Below are 23,719 nucleotides of genomic sequence, written 5' to 3'. Positions count from 1 at the left end.
TCTAAAGCATTCGATAAAGTTTCACATTCTTTTTTTAACTAATAAGCTTCATCATTACGGGATACAGGGGGAATTAAATTACTGGATACAAAATTTTCTTAGCAATCGCAAACAGGCAGTTGAGTCAGGGGTTCCACAGGGGTCAGTTCTTGGACCAAGTCTCTTCTTGTACTATATTAATGACATTCCAACTGGTCTAACATCTACAGTACGTTTATTTGCAGACGACACAATAGTTTATTTGGCAATAAAATCAAACTCCGATGCATTAACACTACAAAAAGATCTCGACAAACTGGCATCATGGGAAACTACCTGGAAAATGGCATTCCACCCAGATAAGTGTAATGTAATTTCAGTCACCAGAAATAAAAAAACCAATCACATTTAACTACACATTACACAATCATTCTTTAGAACATGTAACAACAGCAAAATATCTGGGGGTCACCATCAGTTCCAACCTCAAATGGGATGTGCATATTAACAACATATGCAAGAAAGCAAATAGCACACTAGGCTTTCTAAGGAGGAACCTGAACATAAGTTCAACATCCATTAAAGAGCAAGCATATAAGTTCCTAGCCTAGTAAGACCATCACTAGAGTATGCTTGCTCTGTTTGGGATCCATATTTACAACAAGACATAGATAGCATTGAAAAAGTTCAAAGGAGGGATGCACGTTTTGTTACCAACAAATACAGAAACACCTCAAGCGTTGGTAACATGTTACAACATCTTGAATGGCGCAGTCTCTCTGACAGAAGAAAAGACTCCAGATTGGTAATGCTTTACAAAATTGAACACGAAAAGGTTGCAATTCCTAAAAATAACAAATTAATTCCACAAAAAAAGACAAACAAGACATTCTAATTCGAACAGTTTCCAAATTCACACTGCAAAACACAGTACAGAAAAGAATCATATTTTCCAAGAACTATTATGGCAAGCCGTTCTCGTCAAAACTATGTTTAAACCATTTTTTTCGAAAAATGTACACACTGAGAATTACAACAAAGCACACTGAGATTTAAAAACTTCAAAACGCACACTGAGAATTGAAAATTACACACTGAGAATTGAAAATTACACACTGAGATTTCATAAAGACGCACTGAGATTACAAAAATGAAAAACGCACACTGAGAATTGAAAATTACACACTGAGAATTGACAATTACACACTGAGATTTCAAAAAGACACACTGAGAATAAATAAACTGAAAACACACACTGAGAATTTGAAATTACACACTGAGAATTTAAAATTACACACTGAGAATTTAAAATTACACACTGAGATTTGTGCGCACTTTTTATGCGCACATATCTAATTAGCATACTTAATCTGAATCTATTACAAGCTTAAAACAACAAGGGTACATAACTCGTTAGTCCTTCGATTTGGTTCCAAATTATTAATAAAAAAAACTTTAGAAATACAAGAACAAGAAAAATACCCACTTACTCTTATTACAAAATATAACCAAATGGTGAAAAACTTTATTAAAATTATAAGAAAACATTGGAACAATCTGCCAAAGAATGCAGCGAAATTTTTACTCTCTCCTCTCGTCCAAGGAAAGTGTCTATTATAGCATATAAACGTAACAAAAATATACAAGATTAACTAGCGAAATCAGGAAAACAGTTGGAAGACTTTTGAAAAGGGACCCATGTTTAACTACTGGTAGTAATGATCTGAATTATAGGCAACAAACTAACTTATGAATATAAGCGATGTTAAGTCTTGAAATTTATTACGAATGTTGGTTGAAGGAATCGCATTTCATTATTATAATGACAAGAGTTATTGAGATCAAGATATTAATCTGTGAATTATTCATCTCATGAATATTCATTAGTAATTTGCATATTAATCTCAGTGTGTATTTTTGAAATCTCAGTGTGTAAAATAACAATTCTCAGTGTGTGTTTTTCAATTTATTTCATCTCTGTGTGTCTTTTTAAAATCTCAGTGTGTAATTTTGAATTCTCAGTGTGTGTTTTTTATTTTTTTAAATCTCAGTGTGTTATTTTAGGTTTTTAAATCTCAGTGTGTATTTTTTTTCGAAAAAAGGGTTTAAACATAGTTTTGACGAGAACGGCTTGCCATAAACTATTACCGACTGGAACAAACTACGTGTAAATTGCTCTTCAGTAGACTCTTTCAAATCTTCAATTTCAAAGCATCAATATTAACTCAATTACAACATCTTACTTTATTATACAAAACCATTTATATTTTTAGTATTTTTAAAAAATTGTACATTTTTTCAATCTATGTCTTGTTGTAAGTTTCCTCCTGTGACATAATCTTCAATCTGTTGAAGGCGGTCACTATATGGTAGAATAGAATAGAATAGAATAAAGGTAAAGACAATGTTTGCCATCAATTTGTTTTTAAAAATCATACAATTTCTTCGTTTATTTGTTTACCAAAGTTCGGCCCCACGAGAAATCGTTAAAATGTATACATTATCAACTGATTTACCATAGACAGTATGTGTAAAGTGATATTCAAAAAGCGGTCACAATCTTAAAACTAATCCGAAATGTTCAAAATTTACTGTGTGTTGTTTTCATATCCAAAGCATTGATTTGAGACAAAAATAAAAAATAAATTTTTTTGCATTTTTTGAGATTTCAAAAAAACACTTTTTTTCCCAAAAATTTGAAAAACAATATTTCAACCCATTAGTTACAACATGAAACACAACTTGATTAGCATATTGAATATTTTAAAACAAAGTTGAAATTTTATTTAGTACTTAGAAAATTACGTGTCGATTTTTTATTCAACTTTCCGCAAAACTTATTTGCACCCTATAGTCGTTTACAGGAAATTTAGATACTTTCCGACAAGTTTTGATTTTCATTATCACATGTGCATACATTGCAAATGAAAGCTTATTAAAATAGTGTATTTCATTTTGTTTTATATTTAATACTTTTTGATGAATTTTATTTCAAAGTCGTGTATCGTTTCTTTTGTTGACTAGTATATTATGACAACGATGTGTTTTATTTGAAATAAATATTAATTCTATTGAATTTATTGGAGTGTTCAATCAAACTTTTCATCTCAAAGTCAGCACTATCAAATCCTTTTCTTACTTTAATTATTGTTTAAGCAAATCGGCTGAATTTGGAATTTAATGCATAAAAATTAATAAAATTCATACAGTGAAAATGCACCGCATATACAATACTAATGAATCGCTCTACAGTGAAAATGAAAGTAAAGTATCATTATTCAACAGTAAACATGACTCGCATAAAGATAGAATCATCGTGGAATTCAATACAATATGGACAAACTGAATAACAAAAGCTATTCTACATCATACAACATTAATAATTGTGTTGTAATGAATATGTTTTTGCAACTACATCTTTCCTGCTAGTTTTAATCACTTGCACGATTTGTTCGTAAAACGTCCTAAATATTCATCTATTTCGGTATATATTTCACGTATGGATGGCTCTCGGCGCGATAAAAACCCGTTCCCATCTCTTACTTTGTATAACTTGTATTATGTATTACTGAACATAATACATGTGAACAAATTTCTTTATTTTATTCAAAAATCATAATTTTTTCGTCTGTTTATTTACCATTCTACATCAGAAATGCATGACATATACAGTGAAAATGGTATTTTAGGATCCGCACTTTACATACACTGAATAATGGTCAGCCATATCATGATATTCGAATGGATAACCTCACCTTGACTGCGTTTGGAAGACCGCCTTCAGATGGCTCGATCTTAAACACGATATTTTTGTCTTAATCGTATCTGACGAAGCAAGGAAAGTCTAGTTCGAATTCCAGTATCCGTATCTTACCATCATAAATTCATTTTGTTGGACGTTATTCTACGATATAATTGCAGAAATTGCCGATGCCAACGATAGAAAACTCAGACTAAGCCCCTTACCTGAGAATACTCGCTTTAGTACAATCAGCACTTAACGGATTAACAAAAGAATTTAACAAAAATCTGTTGCTTGTATTTTTATATTATGAATAGGCGCTAATTCTATAGACTTAAGGGTTAATTATTCATTACGTAAGAAAACTTCAGAACTATGTAAAGCTGTGGCTTTGTCTACTAATACCAAAAGCAAATTTTCGACTTTGTGGAAATATACCGACACTTATAGATACTACAAAAAACATAAAGCTTTATAAAAAAAATGTACATCTCAATAAAATTACTTAGACAAGACCAATATTACAAATTAAATGATTTCGATATTATAATAATAAGTTTAACTTCAATTTAAATTCAAATATTTATTGTCATAGTAACTCTGAAAATATGCAAGTTTGTGACAACTTGATATGAATTCATACATACGCAAGACATTTCAAACAATAAAATGACAATTTATGACCGACCAGTGAAAGACTTTAAGTAAAATATAAGAAGAGGCACAGACTGCTGGACCCAATCTCTGAAAATAATGTGTGATATCTTTTCTTGTTGTATAATTATTATAGATTGGTGAAGTAGCTCGTTAGACAATTTGGTTCAGCGTTGAAAATAATACCGCAGGAGGGTCTATATTGACATTGACATGGAAAAATTACATGTTACAAGTTCCGAATGGAAGGAACATTCTGTAACATTTTGTAATAGACGTCGAATTGATGGGTACGGAACCCCGCCGTTAATATCAATACCTTAACAATGGTTACCCATCTATAGGTCTATAGAACATAATTGCAATGACGGAACAGAAACGATGACAAACAATAACTTTCAGAGTGGAATTTTTTTTCACTTTCAAATAACAGAAGGCTTCAGTTTAAAAGGCTGGTTCTGACTGAAGACTGAACTTCATTCAACAATACTTATTTAGAACCCGCAATCGTAAAGACTTGGTATTAGCTTACACTAATAATTACTAGTACATGTATTTTAAAAAGCTGTTATTTAGACAAATAAGTGTGATTTTGTTCCTAAGAAAATTTCTCACATTTCAGTTAAAAGAACACGATATAACCTTCAGCTATGTAACATGGTTTAATAACCTTATATCGATTTTAAACATTCTTTGTTAAAACGTGGTTACGCCTGACTTATTTTAAAATCTCTGAAGTAAATGGTACACATTTAAAGTTTAAAAACAGTGTCGTTCACACAGAAAATCGTGATGAAATATAAGAATACATAAACAAAGGCGAAAAATGACAAATTTTAACATGATGCGTCTTATTTGGAACTGTTACTTAATAGCAATTTTGTCCGTTGGACCATCAATTCAATATCCGAAAGGTATGAATTAATTATTTATTTTGATATTAATTGCACTCTAATCTGCTTTAAAATTTATAAAATGAAGAAATATTCTTCTAAATAAGTACACCATGTACATGTATATAAACTCTCATATTTGAACGAATCAACAACACTTTTGTCATCAACAACCATATGCATGTATGTAGTAATTAAATATTTCGTCATTTGTGTGAATATTTAATGCCCAAGATGTAACCCGGATGTTTATAATTCATACCACATCTTCTTATTTTTAATTAAGAACACTTTTGTATAGCTGATGCGTTTGAATATATTTTTTATACACTGGGGTGTAGGAACGTAATCAGTTTCCATTGCTTGAGATGTATGAGTGTGATTGTGTATAAACTGCTATAGCTTCAGGACAGTTCAAATAAGATTAAAATGTGAATAAATGTTTCGACCTGATGCATTCAGATGGTAAAATTTAACTTAGTTAAATTTTTTACCATCTGAATGCATCAGGTCGAAATAGTTTATTTATTAACTATTCCAAACAAATTTTTTAAAACAATATCTCAATTTGTTAAAACTCTCTAGTAGCATAGTTGGAAATATCTCGATGGAGAAGCCCAATTCGACAAAGGGTCTGGATGCCACTCAGATCCCCAAGTGGGTCCACGGGACAAAGCCCATTGCAGGGGACCAGTTTCTTTCCCGGAGACTCCTGTAATGTATGGTGTTGTTTTATTTAAAAAAAATATTAACTCAGTAGGATAACTGTTTAGGGAACATTTCACGTTGTAGATAGGCAGTTGAAACCTTATGCGTGGTTATAAATTATTAAAAGAGTCAACCTCTCACCAGTGACTTAAAACAAAATTCAAAGCCACCTGTCCTGTTGGTTGCAAAACAGCCAATTACTTTATCAATGTCAATGGGCGTCTCTTTGTATGTGTGAAGGATACACAGACTCGAAAGTAGTTCTGTTGTCATCTAAGAAAGCAGACATGTTTTAATTCGGCGCATGACACTGACACTGAGTTAAGCGTTGACAGTGGTCGCTTGCATTGTCAATGGTATTAACAAACAAGTGTAAATGTTTGGATACAGATCAAATTGGTCAAATCCAAACTTTCTGCAAGAGTACCAGAAATGTGTCCCGCTGCTATAGCCCATCGTGCTTCCCACCTTTCTACCTCGATGTTAAAAGTATTATTACCAGATAGAAGATAACCCAAAACCGGACTTGGTCATGTTTTCTCTGACTGTTTATGAAGTCTTTACACTAAATTCAAATGGATGTTTGATGTTTACTGAATGATAGTTTAGTTTTAGATGTATAATTTTCTTTAAAAGTTGTAATTGGCTTTCAACTAACTGTCAGTAGTGCGAGTGTACTCTCAGACCTGTACTTAGTGTCATTTTCTTGTTGTGATGTGAAAGTACCTGGCTACGTTTACACTGTTTTTCGTTAGATGTATTTCTATTTGTATCCATCTGGTAAGCCTTTCTCAACGGATTTTTATAGTTCGTTCAAATGTTATACTGTAACACCACTGTTCAAGGTTAGGGGAGGGTTGGTATCCCGATAACATGTTTAAACCCGCCACATTCTGTATGCAAGTGCCTGTTTAAAGGAGCTTGTAATTCAGTGGTTGTCGTTTGTTGTTTTGTTACTGTATTGCATACTATGTTTTCGTTCATATATTTATACATAAACTAGGCCGTTAGTTTTCTCGTTTAAATTGTTTTACATTTGTAATTTCTGGTCTTTTTATATATGACTACGCGGTATGTGCTTGGCTCATTGTTGAATGATGTTCGGTGATACAGTTGTCAATTTCTGTGTCATTTGGTCTTCTGTGAAGAGTTGTCTTCTTGGCAATCATACCACATCTTCTGTTTTATAATTGATACTTATAATGATTTACGGTTAATGATTCAAATAGCATTTCCAGGTGGTTTAATAATTTGATCTTTATATAAATACAAAAACACGGAATTTGATTTTTTTTGTTTTGGGAAATTAATACCGCAGCTCAGAGACAATAATAATCCTCATCCCCTTCAAAACTAAACAAAACAAAACAAAACAAAACAAAACAACAAAACAAAACAAAACAAAACAAAACAAAACAAAACAAAACAAAACAGGAAAAGGTAAAAGAAACAAAAACAAACACATTAAAAAAAAAACTTTAATTATGTATAATCACCGAATAGGAGATTTGTCTCGATTTATCACAATCTGTTGGTGCTTACAAACTCCAAAATTCAAAGATTGGTGATAAAACTGTAAAAAGAGAAAAGAAATATCATTTAATGACATTTATAATTTTACATAAAACAAAAAGGTTTTCTGGTGTCACGAAATTACGGTTTAGGTTAATAACATATATATAATGGATATTAACAGCTGTATGTTTTTGATTCTTTTTAGCGGACTGCTTAATAGATGTTGTATTTCTATTTGACGAATCGAGTGCAGTTCCTGATGCAATGTTCAACAAAACTTTGAGGACAGTAGACGCAACATTAAATATTCTCGATGTCAAAGAGATGGGTGTTAATGTTGGTGTCAGCTGTTATGCCGACACTGTCCGACAAATATTCCAGATGGACTACTTTTACAGTAAAACAACTATAAAGAGTAAAATAAACAGTATGAAAAGACAAACAAATGTGGGGTTAGTAAATATCCAAAACGCACTGAACCGAACATGCAGGGTAATGTTTTCCTCTCGTGCAGGCGGTCGTGCAAAAGCTGTTAACTATCTTGTCGTTATATCATCAATGACCTCTGTAAAAGACGCTGAACTTGATGCTGTTGTTGCATATTGTAAATCACGCTCTGTAAGAATTATTAGTATTACAGAAGGGTCTAGTTCTGTGATATCTAATACCATAGCCTACGATTCCACTTACCAATTTGAATTGAAAGACGAAAACACAGTTGCCAAGAGCCTCAGTACACTCATACGGGACAATGCCGGCTGTAAAGAAGGTGCGTATTGCTATAAATGTCATTTCATTTTGCTTCTCTATATATACGTTTATTATCTCCTTGTACTCTTATTTTGTTGCGATCGAAAATTTGTGTTCAATATATTTTTCACAGTTCAATTTATGGTTCTCATTATGGTCATGTCGATTTTATTCAAAAACAAATTGAACGATTAGGATGGAGAGAAAACCAGCAATATTCGTACAGTGTCGGACAAAATAAAATCTGTTTGTATTCCCTACGAAAGAGGAGAAAAATTCGGCAAGCCTCGCTTTACTCTCTGTTTCTATTATAGACCAAACGCAAGAATATTTTATAAACGACAGAGGAGAAAACGATTTTTGTATGTATTACAGTAATACGCCGAGACATGTACTATAATGAATTCCACTACCGTATGTTTATAGTCCAGGAAATAAAAAAAAACATGCCCCACTGACATGACACTTGTATAGTTATAAGGTTATTTTCAGCCCCCCCCCCTTTCGTGAAGCTTAGCTGGAGCGCCCCCCCCCCTTATTAAAAGTTCTGGATCCGCCACTGGCTATTTTAATCTATCCTACACCAACCTCGTACCAGATCACAACCTCAAACTTATGTTCATGTGTTAATTATAAAAAAAAAACAGTATGATTATTTGCATTATTATATTTTTTAACATTGTAGTTATTGACAGACTTGCTAAATGGCTAGAAACAATTATATTTGGTTCTATAGCTCTGATTACCTTTATAATGTGCCTACTCTGCTTTCTACAAAACAGGTTAGTACCTAGTACCTAGTTACTAGCATTATTATAAACTTATTGTGTTATAAGATTGCTGTGTGGCTTGGTGAACCGGCGCATGATTGCTTAGCATTATTTGCGTGGCACAAATCTACTCGCTTTCGCCAAACAACGATTTCTTAAACTGCGCTTCCCATATTTCAAACATATAAGAATAAGAAAATATAGTATGATTACCAATGAGACAACTCTTCACACAAGACCAATTGCAAAGACAAAGAAAATAGCACTCTATAGATCACCGTACACCTTCCACAATGAGTAAAACTCATACCTAATTTTTTAGCTATTATATAGGTCTTCGAATTGACAAATGTAAAACAATTCAAACGAAAACATTAACGGCTAGATCTATGTACAAAATAATGAACGAAAAAAAATGTGATATACAGCAATAAACGACAACCACTGAATTACAAGTTTCTTTTTGTCATGGTTCCGAATACAAAGTCTGACATGCAGTCATTGAAAAACTGCAAAACACATGTACAATACAATAATCCTTATATATAGTTTGTACATAATTATGATAAAAATACAACACATAAAGCTGTTTAGAGTTGTGAAAAGTAAAATAACAAAAATACCGAACTCCAAGCAAAATGCAAATCGAAATGTCCCTTATCAAATGGCAATATCAAAAACTAGAACACATCAAACGAACGGAAAACAAATGTCATATAACTGTCTTGGTACATGCATTTTCTAAAGTAGTAAAAGGTGGATTAAATCTGGTTTTATAGCTAGCTAAACCTCTCACTTGTATAACAGTTGCATAGAATTCCTTTATATTGACATCAATGTGTGAACAAAACAAACAGGTAAAAATGTCAAAATTAGGATTACAACAGTCAACATTGTATGAAATCGACAAGACAGATACAATAAAACATACGATGCATACAAGTACATTCGTGCACGGTGCATTAAAACACACAGCACGTGTAGTTCAATAATATAATCTTAGTAAGCACGAGCAGCAGCTTTGGTCTGAATAAGCACGAACAGCAGCTTTGGTCTAAGTAAGCACGAGCAGCAGCTTTGGTCTAAGTAAGCACGAGCAGCAGCTTTGGTCTAAGTAAGCACGAGCAGCAGCTTTGGTCTAAGTAAGCACGAGCAGCAGCTTTGGTCTAAGTAAGCACGAGCAGCAGCTTTCGTCTAAGTAAGCACGAACAGCAGCTTTGGTCTAAGTAAGCACGAGCAGCAGCTTTGGTAAACAGACCTCCTTACTACATTACTTCACATGCAACACTGCATTTAAAGTTAAGGCAGTAACATAAAATTGATAATTTCATTTTCACATCAAGCTTTGAAACGGCAATTCCTTGAAATTATTAAACTTTTAAGTGGTCAAAAAGACGTAGTCATAAATTAATTTACATAAGGTAAATGCAAAATACAGAGTAATCACAATTTCTTTCAGCAACATCGTATTATACATAATGGTCTTGGGATCTGATACTTTATGTTTAGTAGACAGTGTAATTTATTTCAGAAACGCCAGTCGTCCAGTTCAAACCTCCTCGATAGATGTGTGACATTCTTTGTTTCGAGCTTTACTGATAGGTATTTTGTAGACGAAACGCGCGTCTGGCGTAAATATAAATTTTCAATCCTGGTATCTATGATGAGTTTATTTGCTTTCAACCATCAAGGGGGGAGAGAATACAAAAATAATCAATACCTCAGTCTTCATCTATGTTAATAAAATTGATTTCTTTTATGAAGAGCAACTGGGTTTTTTTCCTGACTGTATATAATCATAGTGGAACATTGTGTATGCTACCTGATTATAAACCTTTTTTATTTATTTTTTTCATTTTTAGATATGTAAACAGAATGAAGGCTGCTCAAGAAAAGTACAATGTACCAGAGAAAAAGACCTAATCTAATTGCTGATTTGAGTTACCATATTACCGTATTCAATGCAAATAATCAGCCAATAAAGTCTTATTTGTTCACTTTGATTTTTAATAGGGAATATTATTACAAGCCCATTAACACCTACAAAGCTTCTGTGTCTTGCACTTTCATCTCAGTAAGCCTTTGATTCTGTTTTCGATTCATTGCGTGTACATAGATATCAGGAGATGTGGCATGAGTGTCAATGAAACCACTCTCCGTCGCAGTCGCAACGTGTAACAAGCAAACAATTAAAGGTCAAAGTACGTCCTTTAACACGGAGCCTTGGCTCGTTCATACTGAACAGCAAACTGTAAAGGGCCCAAAAATGACTAATGTAAAACAATTCAAACAGGAAAACCAATGGTCAAATCTATTATGTATAAAACGAGAAACGAAAAACACATTTGAATCACATCAACAAACGACAACCTCTGAACAATAGGTTCCTGACTTCGGACAGGTGCGAACTAATGCAACGGGTTTGAACATTTTAACAGGGGGAAAAACTTCGCCCTAACCAGAAACAGTAGTGTAACATTACAACACAGAAAGACGAACTGTAAAATATCAATTGAAATGGCATAACTCGATCAAAAAGACAAATAGACAAAAACAAGAAAACATACACTGAACGAATACATCTATGACACAAAATGAGTACAATAATAAAAAAAAAAGAGTTGATGTTAAATATCTCAAAAAGACAACTATAACCTGGGACAAAAATACGTTAAGTAAATTAACGTAAACAGATAAATTTGAACATTTAAATATAATAATTTTGTTGTTATGAGTACGGAAATATTTTTTCACAAAATAAATAAAATATGCTGTTCATAGTACGAGAGCAGAAGTGAAAATTTACCATCATATATACTGAATAAATGTGGTACATGTTAAATAGGTGAGACGAGATATAAAACAAAATAAGTAAACGTTGAATAGCAATAGTACATTAAAAATTGTCAAAATGTCAAGTTAACACGAATGGACATGTACATTTATGTGTATTTCACAATTCCACCCTTATTACTCAAACATGGAGTAAAGAACCCCGATTCTGATCATTATCCTTACTTCGGTGACGGTTTCAGGCGTATGTCATCAAGCTGTAATCAAGCACATGTGCCAGATACAGAAACACAAGTTGAAAATTAAGTTTTCTTCAATTTTGAAAGCAAAAAGAAAATAAATCGCAATGTTTAATGGTTAAATGAACTTAATGTACCCTCCTGAATATAAAAAAAAGAAGATGTGGTATTGTCAATGAGACAACTCACCACAAGAGACCAAATGACACAGAAATTAACAACTATAGGTCACCGTACGGCCTTCCTTCAACAATTAGTAAAGCCCATACCGCATAGTTAGCTATAAAAGACCCCGAAAATACAATGTAAAACAATTCAAACGAGAAAACTAACAGCCTAATTTATGTACAAAAAATGAACGATAAACAAATATGGAATACATACACAAACGACAACCACTGAATAACGGGCACAGGCACATACATAAAGAATGAAACGGGGTTAAACATGTTAGCGGGATCCCAACCCTCCCCCTACCCTGGACAGTGGTATAACAGTACAATATTAGAAAAAACTATGAAAATCAGTTGAAAAGGCGTAACAAATACTACAAATACAAGTGGAATTGGCCGGGTACTTGTACATCCCTCTGTACAGATCTGAGAGTACTCGCAGTGAAGTTTATCTGTGCTGTTATACCTGCGTGTAGATTTCGTGTTTATGTTAAGTTTATTCAGATTGGTCCACTTCATCTATATTGAAAATATGAATAAAGTTTAATTGTGAAATTGTCATAATGGCCCAACAGTGGGTATAAATTGATAAAAATGTTAAACTCATCAGAATTGGGTACTTTCAAGTGGCTGTAGAAAAAAAAGTACACCACCATATGATTTTTGTCATCACCAATTATCTTTTTTAAAGTCTTATAAACGAACAGAAACAGGTTAAGAATAGAAGTTCAATTCTAGCATTGTTTGGCTCCTCAGAGGTGTACATCCTTAATAATATAACAAAGATGTTCTTCTTTCTTGGACCGGAAGTTTACACTGGCGGGTTTGAATCAATTGTAAGTCTGCAAACAAAACCAAAAAAAAATATTTAAAGCCAGACAACGTAGGTGAAATTTATTACTCTTGGCACTAAATTAAAACATGCACACTAAAGAACACACAATTTTCACAGTTCCTGTATTGCTGTTCTTCACACTAGCACCAGTTTGAGTGGAAATCGCTGCAAAATGAGTATGACTAATTGTTGCTGATGTTGCATTAGTCCTGTTCAATTTAATTAAGGAATAAACTAAAGCGGCTTGAAATTGCATGTAACAGTCCCAAGGTACAAACATAGATGAATGCAATGACTAAAAAGGTTGTGAAATGTCTCTTGTACATTATTCATGTTATTGTGCGTTGGTTTATGGATTTACAGACGATACGCATAGTGGGAACAAAACAATTTCATTTCAATTATGGATAGTATATAACCAGCTAAAGAAAGACTTATCTAAGATCTACTGATGAAACCACTTTCTAACATCACTGCCACTTTTCTTGTACTCTTTTGAAAGTCATCCTACGCCATACGCCGGACTCTAGATGAAAATTACAGGCTTGAAAAGTCTTTCACGACTACATTCTTATTTTTTTTTTAACTTGTAAAATTCATTCTGAGATTATGATTTCGACAAAACTCATGAAAAAAAGACAAATAAATGCGGTAAGTCTCCTAGCTTTACAGCATTTCCATTCACAAACTCGTGTGTTGTAAAAATGTTCAAAATCTTATTATGGCCAGCACTTGAAAGGATATTAAATATATTTGTGCGTCTAAATAAGAAGATGAAAGTAAGCTAGTAGTCTGTTGTTATTTATGTATTATTGTCATTTTGTTTATTTTCCTTTGGTTATATCTTCCGACATCAGAATCGGACTTCTCTTAAACTGAATTTTAATGTGCGTATTGTAATGCGTTTACTTTTCTACATTGGCTAGAGGTATAGGAGAGGGTTGAGATGTCATAAACATGTTTAACCCCGCCGCATGTTTGCGCCTGTCCCAAGTCAGGAGCCTCTGGCCTTTGTTAGTCTTGTATTATTTTTAATTTTAATTTCTTGTGTACAATTTGCAGTTTAGTATCGCGTTCGTTATCACTGAACTAGTATATATATTTGTGATGGGGCCAGCTGAGGGATGCATCCGGGTGCGGGAATTTCTCGCTGCATTGAAGACCTGTTGGTTATCTTCTGCTGTTGTCTGTTCTATGGTCGGGTTGTTGTTTCTTTGACACATTCCCCATTCCCATTCTAAATTTTAAGCTTCACAACCACGAATCATTGGAAATTTGGCTTACAGGAATTCCATATGTTTGCAATGTTGATACTTTTGAAAAATAATTGCCGATATTATACAGCTTGAAACTAGCAATTGGCGCAAAAGGGCAGTGCTTATGATTAATTCAGCTGTGGAGAAGCGTCTTTAAAAATTGAAACTGGTCGTTACGAAAGATTAGATTATATAAGATAAAATATTGTGCTTCAATTGATATGATATAGAAGACGAAAAACATGTATTGTTAACATGTCCATAAAATGAAGATTTAAGACAATCTTTATTTATTAATATTCATCAACATATTAATATGTTTTTTTTAACTTTTCAGATGATGTTTGTAGCTCATTTGCAATAATTTGCCCTTATGGCTAATATTTTATTACTACGAAATAATAATCTATATCGTTGAAATTTAAAGACGATATTTTTATGTATATGTATTATTTTTATCCTTGAACGTGCATGGTGATATTGCACTTTTATGTTTTATGTAAATAGCAAAATTATGTTTTATTCTGATGTTTTAAAATTGTATATAGCAGTCTCTCCTAGTTCTTTCAAGAATTACGCATGCATCAAATATTTTATATGGTGTATTAGGTGTCATACTGTGTTAATACTTGTACAGGCATGTATGTCGTGAAACTCTAAATCTAATCTAATAAAATTGAGAATGGAAATTGGAAATATGTCAAAGAGACAACAACCCGACCAATGACTATTTACTTAACCTTGTAATGTTTTTTGCTTATAAAAATGAGTTTCATAACAGTTCATAATAAAGTAAACTCAATTATGCCTTTACTTTTAAATCTTTCATATATCATAATTAACTAAATTGTAATTAACACCTGAAAAAGGTGACAATTTGAGCATTACTAATTAGTTTTGTCATTTGATTGAGTAGTACTTCGACTCAGATTGAAAGGGTTTATAAATACGGGGTGAAACTGTCAAGTAATAGCAAACGACGATTGAAAACCCTGCAAGATGGTCAAGAACATGCAAACATTATGTTTTATTATTTTAGCTGCACTAGCCTGTGATGTTTCAAGTACAACTATGGGAGAAGACAACTGTAAGTGCAGCAATTTATTTAGGATACGGTTGCGACTAATTTTGGTATTCAGGTACATTTAATTTTTCAAATGTACAAATTTAAATTCAAAATGGTGTTAACAGAAAGTTACATGTATTTTATACAAAAAAAAACACAACAAATACTACTGAACAACATATTTTTAAAAAGCTTCCAATACATTTTTTTTGTATCATTACAAATGTAAAACTTTCACTTTTCGTTTTTTTAATCGGAGATGGTGGCGAATATATAGTTTTAACTTTTTGTGACTTGAGTTATGCCGCTTTGTCCAAACTAACGAATTTGGAATAGCACACATTTTTTTTTTTTTAGATTTTCGTCACCTCAATCCGCCTAAACATACAAATATGCCAAACTTAAAAAGATCAATTGTCACACATATGTGTTCGATACATGTAAACAAAACATACTGTTATTGAGTCCAAGATAGAATTATGAAAACTGTCATAAGTCACAAACATTTTAACAATGTAAAATAAAATCTGAACGGAAAAAAGAACGAAACTTGTTTTTTAGATTATTACTTTAAGTACGACAAAAACATATACATGAAGCTTACATCTTTTACTGCCATGGCGGAAACAAACAAACAAAACATTCGAATTTCTCTAACTGTTAAAAATACCAAATAATTAGAGTTGTTAATGGCAGTTGTGGTAGGGGGCCCTTCATACGAATAATAGACGTAAAAAACTGACCTCAAATATAAATAGCATGTTTATTATACATTTGTACTTAATTTTAATTTTTTTTTACAGACAGTCCAAAATTTAGCGATGGACTGCCAGAGTCTGTTGAAATCAGTGGTCATCTTGGAAAACATGTCAAACTTCGGTGTAAAATAGATTCTAATCCGGGTTCTTTTATCATCTGGTATAAAGAAGAAGACGAAATTAAATCATCAAAACGGTAAGAACGTATCAAAACACTTAGTCCAAATATTAACGACACCAACTAACAAACATTCTATATTAAACACAGTCTAGAATAAAACACAATATGTCGTACTTCTACCTTCTCGACATGTCCCCGCTCGCCTAGTTCTTAAACCTTATCAACTTTAGATAGCATCGTACAAAGCCTTGGAATTTCAACAGTTTTGATTAACTGTTCAACAGTTCAAAGATTTGACTTTCGACAAGATTTTGTGCAAATATAATGCGTTTTGTTAAGTAAACGTAATGCGCTTGTTGTGTAAACGTAATTATACATTTTTTTTTGCGCAAACGCAACGTAACAATTAACTCTCTCTTCATCATTATGAAACTTTTTTTGTGATTTCAAGATTATACATTTATTTATCATATATTTCATATATTTAGTAGTAAATATAGTAGTTTTAAATATTTGATAAATAGCCTTGCTGTTTAATCCATATAACGCAACTTTGATGCGCACCCTTTATCATACCCTTTATCACACCCCTACTCAGTTTTTTTTCTTCATTTTTACATAAAGTCTGTTTTAATTTTTGCAAGCTTCTTCAGAATTTTTTTTCCTCAAAATGGGTCCTAAATGAACGGTCATTCGGGAGTGACGCAATTTATTGAATCATGGACGCCATTGTTTGTAATGTGAAATCACAAACGTCCAGTTTTCTGACATATGAACTATAAAATAGAACTTGAAGTGAAATACAATACAAAACGGACAAACAAACAAACAAAAAATAAATAAATAAATAAAATATTTCTAAAAAAAACAACACGCAAATTGTAAGGTAGCCCATGTGCTTCGGATGAGTAATTGAGCAGTTCTTTTAAAGCTTATAAAACAAATCAAAAGAAGAAATGAAGGTAACCCATGTGCTTGGGATCAAAAAGCAGTTCATATATATACTCTCCTGTTAAAATATATGATAAAGCGTATAAAACATGGCAAAATCCGTATCACATTTGCGTATCGCCCTCAACCAATATCATCCCTCGGGACTATAAAAGGCCCTCTGACTGATATTGGTTTCTCGGGATGATACGGCATATGATACGGATTTTGCCATGTATTACTCTCTAGTATGTAATATTTGAAATCTGTCATACTTTACAGACTGTTTGAAGTTTTTTAAAAGTGAAGTTTTGTTTTTCTTACAGGATCCGCATCTATAAAAACTTTTTGTTAATAAAGAACTTCAGAGCCGAGGATGCCAAAGAATATTTCTGCAAAGGCACAAATCCTTTCGGTTCCATTGTCCGAAGATTTTTTGTTTCAATGTCAGAAACTGAACAAGAACATGGTAAGAACTTTTAAGCTGTTAGTTTATTGTAGAACACATACGCTCATATCTATTGTTCTATATATGAATTCATGAATTAATACGATATTTATAGTATGCTTAGCCAAGCAAGCATAATAACCTTTCATTTCAATAGAGTTTTTTATTCGGCGATGTCCCATCACTTATGGTTCATTGACTTTACAGGCGAGACATATCTCTGTGTCAACAGTTTATGTTTTCATCTAGCTGTTGAATCTGTGTTTTACCAGAAGCCATGTGTCAATAACCGGTGTGTGAATAACAGTTTTTTCGAAATACAGTTGAAAAGGAATAACTGCGGAGTCTGTCAAAAATAATGTTTAAGGGGGAGCGAAGAAAAATCAGAAATTTATTACTGAGAAACTAAATTGTATAAAAAAAATCTAGCTGCTCTCAAACCCATCATTCTGAGAATAGTATAACATATTATGTGTTATAGAAGTCTCCGCCTAAATCAACCCCTAAAGCTAAAAATTTAGAAATTTATCTAATGTGTTACTTTTTTAATCTGTTGGTATAATGAAACACGATGATGTTTAATTTCAGACACAACAGAAGAATTGGGTTTAATGAAGAACCAACTATCAACATTAACAAGAAAGTTTGAAGACCTATCTAATAACAATGTACACATACATATAAACAAAGACAACGACGACCAGTCAACCACAATGAAAGGACAACATATTTTTCTAAATCTAATGTTGAACGAGAAACAATCACATCAAGATAAAGCTATAATTGATGAAGGCAAGTATTTTTATTTTATTTATTTATTCTTAAATGTTGAGTTTTAAAGCATAATATAAATTAATCTGTTTTTGTTTTAGTCAACTTCAGAAGTTTTCCTGACTTGTTGTCTTGTATACTTTTAACCGAATATATATAATTGTCTATGTCTTAAATGCCCTTACTTTTTTCAATGAAAACTAATTCAAACTTTAAATTTGTTTAAAAATCAGTCAACATCTGCTTCAGAAACTAAAATCTTTCAATTAATTTTTAAATAGATCAGTATACTTCTGTTACAGGAACTATACATACATATCTTGAATAAAAAGCTGTCGCTGTTTCATTGTCTTATACTGGTTTATTGCATGCATTTACACGTATATATATTTAAATTCCAGAGATCCATGCGAACTGTGAAATGGTAACCAATAGTAACTTTGAAGAATTTGGACAAATCAAGGGGAATGTATACTTAGTACAAAAGGTATGACTTAAACAAATTACGTATATAATCGACAGACCTCGGGTGAAATACGTTGCACTCCTTCTTTGTTGGAGTTACGGAATCGACCGAAGTTGCAATGACTGCAGACGAATCTATGAAAAGCTGTGACGGACAAGTGGTTAAATGTTAAAATAAGTAACTAACTAGTGAAATCTTCCTTTAAAGTTATCAACTTCCTCAAACAAAATTTAAGTTCTCGAAATATGGAAGTCAGAAGGCTTTGATCACCTAAGTTTTGCAAAGGCCGACACAATTTTGATATTTTGGAATCGAAGCAATAGTAAGGTCCAGCATATTTCTTCTAAGATAAGATTTTTTTCGCCGAGAACTCTGTTAAACTGCACAACTGGTGTGTCAATATGTGGATTATGTTGTTTAGACACATGCAGTATCGGAGTTATTTTGCGAATAACTGAGGCCTTTATAATCTTATGTCGTTTGGGATAGCAACAACAAATACAGTTAGATTCATTTAAAGTGTATTATTTACCATCTATACCAGTATCGAAGAATTGCTCATCTTTGCTCGTGAAGGTTTACGACCCAGTCCCCTCCTCTCAACTGTAAGAGGAGGGGACTTTATCGTTCTCCTTGGCTGGTTAAGTTAATAATTGTTAAAATTGACAAAATTCAGTCATATAACTGCTATCCTAGCGAATTCAAAAAGGGAGGACAAAACTTGTCAAAAGGACATGAATCTAATAATTTGAAAAATGGACTTCAACTTTTCCTTAAAAAATGTCATTATATATACTTTTTTGTTAATCATTACAGGAAGGCGGTCCAGTTCATGTTGATGTACATCTGAGCGGATTTGAAATGAGAGAAGGAAAGTCTCACAAACATGGCTTTTCCCTTCACGAATACGGAGACATGAGTAGATCGTGCGATTCCCTTGGTATGGTATATAATCAAAAGAAACCCAGGTCAGTAAAACTTACCTAACCCATCAGTGAATTATAAGTTCTTCATATAATATATGCAATATCATAATTCTTATACATGGTGTTGGACCGAAAGATTACAATAACTTTACAAATGATTCTAAGGTTATATTCTACAGAATTAATATGCTTATTTTAACGCCGCTTCATGGTTTTGTAAGTGTTAGTTTTCAAATAAATAAAAAAAATAAGGTCTGTATGGGTTGATATAACAGATAATAATATGGTAAAAACAGAGATTATAGGTACCAAAATAAAAAAAAGAAGAGAAAAGTAGGCAAAAATGAAAATTGCCCTAAGAATAGAAGAATGTACAGAAATGCACAAGGACCCCTTCCCCAAAACCAGACTTCTATCAGTAATACAATGAGATTAAGAATTGAATGAAAGACTTATTAATCTTAAAGCAAATACATTAATAGCATTTTATAAAATGACAAACATCTTTATAATTTTCAGACACCGAAGCAGTCGAAATAGCATAATGTGTGACGACGAAGGAGAAGTTCACCTGAAGTACATGGATAAGTCATTATCTCTACATGGAAAACATTCTGTGATCGGCCGAAGTTTTGTGGTAAGTATAGAATTTGCTGTTAGTACTATTGTATTAAGTAAACAGCACTGTATAAATGACATTTAGCGTCCGGAACGCTTTCCAGAATTACATTCATCAGAAACTTTTAAAAAAATGAGACTGGAAACGGGAAATGTTTCAAAGAAACAACAACTCGACCAAAGTAGCAGAAAACAGCCTAGCGCCACCAATGGGTATTCATCGCACCAGAGCGGGCATGCTTCAGCTGGCCCGTCCCTTAACAAAATGTGTACTAGCTCAGAGATAATGGAAGTCCCAGGTTAGGCTAACATGTTAAACCCCGCCACATTCTGTATGTATGTGCCTGTCCCAAGTCAGGAGCCTGTACTTCAGTGGTTGTCGTTTGTTTAGTGTTGCCTATTTGTGTTTCGTTCATTTTTTGCACATAAATTAGCCTGCCGATAGTTTTCTCGTTTGAATTGTTTTACATTGTAATTTTGGGGCCACTTTATAGCTGAGTATGCGGTATGGGCTCTGCTTATTGTTGAAGGCCGTACGGTGACCGTAAGTTGTTAATTTCTGTCTCATTTAGTCACTTGTGGATAGTTGTCTTATTGGCAATCATACCACATCTTCTTTTTTGTATCATGCCATAATCGAAAACGTATAAATGAACTATAACATTAAAATCATACAAGACTAACAAAGGCCAGAGGCTCCTTCCTGACTAGGGACAGGCGCAAAAATGCGGCAGTGTTAAACTTGTTTTGTGAGATCTCAACCCTCCCCCTATACCTCTAGCCAATCTATAAAAAACAAATCCAGCAATACGCACAGAAAAAATCTGTTGAAAAGAAGTCCGAGTCTATATAATTTCAGAAAAGGCAACAAAAGAAATAGAGCAAAATGACAATGATACATAAATTAACCAAGGACTACAAGAAGGTATTCGCATGCTAGCGCCAGACCTCAATAAAACTGATTGAAAGATTGTCTTCATCATATGAATAACAAGTACAATCCCTCCTGTTATGTTATAGTATATATAATAGTAGCATACCATCAAATAATATATGAGAAGAACAAAACCCGTATCATGCCAACAACTGGTTTTAGAATAAATTTGTTTATTTACGATGCAAAGACCCTATAGAAGTGAAAAAAGACAACTTTTTAAAGCCAATGATAATATAAGATTTAAAACAGTAAACGAGGTATTATGTTTGACCAGAAAGAACAGAAACTTATTTATATCCAAATCTATCAAAGATCAAATTTCCCTTACTGATTTAAAACAATTATAAAAAATCTATGAATTTATAAACGTTGAAACCGTCTTTAACAAATAAATGTTCACACGTAGAAGTCTTTTTCTTTATACACGGAATGCCAGAAGAATGGGTGATACCATTTCACTTTTACGGCTCTTCGTTTGCGCGTGCACAAATGTTCGAGATCAGAAGCAGTGTCTTGCGGCGAATATAAAAAAGAAGATGTGGTATGAATCCGTATGATTGACTCGTATGAACCAAAAAAATAACCAATAGCTTTTATTTTCAGGTTTATGATGATATCGAAGGGAGGAGAATTGCGTGTTGTGTTATTGGAAGAGCTGAAATTCATGACCACGATGAAATGGACATGGAAAAGATTCATTTTAGTGAAGAACTTATAGAGCATCATGATACACCCACGGGGGAACCAATCCCATTCAGACCTGACCCCATGTTTCCAGGCAGGTATACTACGGACAAACCAATTCCATTCAGACCTGACCCCATTTTTCCAGGCAGGCAGACAACGGATAGACCAATTCCATACAGACCTAACCCCAGGTTTCCAGACAGGGATATCACGGAATAACCAATTCCATTCAGACCTGACCCAAGATATCCAAACAGGGATATAGCACACTTTATTGACGAATAGTAACAGAGACACACAATTTATGTACAGAAATCCTTACGTTGTTTTAAGATCAACTTTTATGTTTAATTGAGAGTTGAAAAATGTGTAAAATGATACAAGTATATTAATGTCTTCAAGCAAACACTTGCTTAATGATTTATATTCAACAACAGACCATAACATTTGTGACCTTGATGTTATTTGCTAGTAAAATCTCATCCACAGTTTAAATAAGACTGATTGTCGTGATTAATCAATCTTTTTACTTTACTGTAAATACTTTTAAAAATTATTTGAGGTTAAAATTCAAGTTTTTATTCTTAGAATTGTACTTCGTTTTACAGATGGATGCCATAATTGATCATCATTAAACAAAATACAGACTTTTTATTCTTTGTAATTGTATTAATATAAATTAAAAACAAGTATTTTAATTTTTAGTGAAAAAAGCGTTTTATAGAATAATAGTTTACTTTGAATGGTCTTTTGGAAATATTTTATGACAATATTTTTATCACCCTGTATTCAGAAGAATGCGTTTTATAGTTGTTTATAATTGATTGCAATTTTGTTTATATTTTTATAATAAAAAAACTCGAAAAGATATTTAGCGTCATCTTTTTGTTTTACATCGGATTACCGTGAGGGCATTTCGGTATGTTGCTGCAGACATGTCTACCCACGTGACTTTCGTTTTTGACTGATAACGGAACGCAAAATAACTTTCGATATCGGTTGTTACAAAAGTCATATCAATTTCATCCATAAATATTCATGAAAATAATTTTCAAGATCTCGGGTGGTCCTGAAGGATAAGCAGATCCTGCTGCTCATGTGGCACCCGTCGTGTTGTTCATGTTTATAGTACGAAACCGGGACTAAGTCTCATTCGGTAGATCACATAATCGCAGTCATCTGTGAAACGGATATTCCTTAACGGTCAACCAACTCGTGATGGCGTCCACAACATTTACGAAGGGTTATTTCAACTTCACCAGTTGGAACTTTTAGTTTACGTTAATAGCTTCCTTGTTAGCAGTAAGCCGCTATCAAGTTAATTATGATAAAGAATACAAGCCGGGGAATATCGTGTTAATTGGGAGATATATTAGACCGTTAGTTTTCTCAATTGAATGTTAACAGTTTCATATTTTCCATGTCGGGGCCTTTTATAGACGACTATATGGTATGTTTTTTTTTCTCATTATTGAAGGCCGTATGGTTGCCCAGAATTGCTTACAACCACTTTACATTAATATTGGGGGATATAAACATGCAGTTGTCTTATTGGCGATAAAACATCATCTTATTTTATATATATACCTATGAATGCCTGTATATGAAAAGTAACAGCAAGAACTGTATGTACCACGATTTGTTTGATTTTTGTCGAGCCTGCAACTTTTGTTGCAGAAAGCTC

General features: G+C 32.9%; 2 protein-coding genes across 2 annotated transcripts; both read left to right on the top strand.

The window, feature by feature from the left end:
- Positions 1-5,096: 5,096 nt before the first annotated feature.
- Positions 5,097-11,008, top strand: LOC139511861 (cartilage matrix protein-like). Its single transcript, XM_071298991.1, has 4 exons — positions 5,097-5,289; positions 7,697-8,260; positions 8,927-9,023; positions 10,874-11,008. The coding sequence occupies exons 1-4, from the start codon at positions 5,202-5,204 to the stop codon at positions 10,932-10,934; spliced, it is 810 nt and encodes a 269-aa protein (XP_071155092.1). The 5' UTR covers positions 5,097-5,201; the 3' UTR covers positions 10,935-11,008.
- Positions 11,009-15,232: 4,224 nt separating this feature from the next.
- Positions 15,233-22,905, top strand: LOC139511860 (uncharacterized). Its single transcript, XM_071298990.1, has 8 exons — positions 15,233-15,394; positions 16,177-16,327; positions 17,509-17,651; positions 18,219-18,422; positions 18,803-18,888; positions 19,684-19,835; positions 20,313-20,430; positions 21,952-22,905. Exons 1-8 carry the CDS (start codon positions 15,307-15,309, stop codon positions 22,252-22,254), a joined length of 1,245 nt encoding a protein of 414 aa, XP_071155091.1. The 5' UTR covers positions 15,233-15,306; the 3' UTR covers positions 22,255-22,905.
- Positions 22,906-23,719: the final 814 nt, after the last annotated feature.

This window comes from Mytilus edulis, chromosome 2 (genome assembly GCF_963676685.1).
Source record: "Mytilus edulis chromosome 2, xbMytEdul2.2, whole genome shotgun sequence".
Taxonomy (NCBI): domain Eukaryota; kingdom Metazoa; phylum Mollusca; class Bivalvia; order Mytilida; family Mytilidae; genus Mytilus; species Mytilus edulis.
Note: the sequence above shows the minus strand (reverse complement) of the source record. Positions and strands in the feature narration are given on the sequence as shown.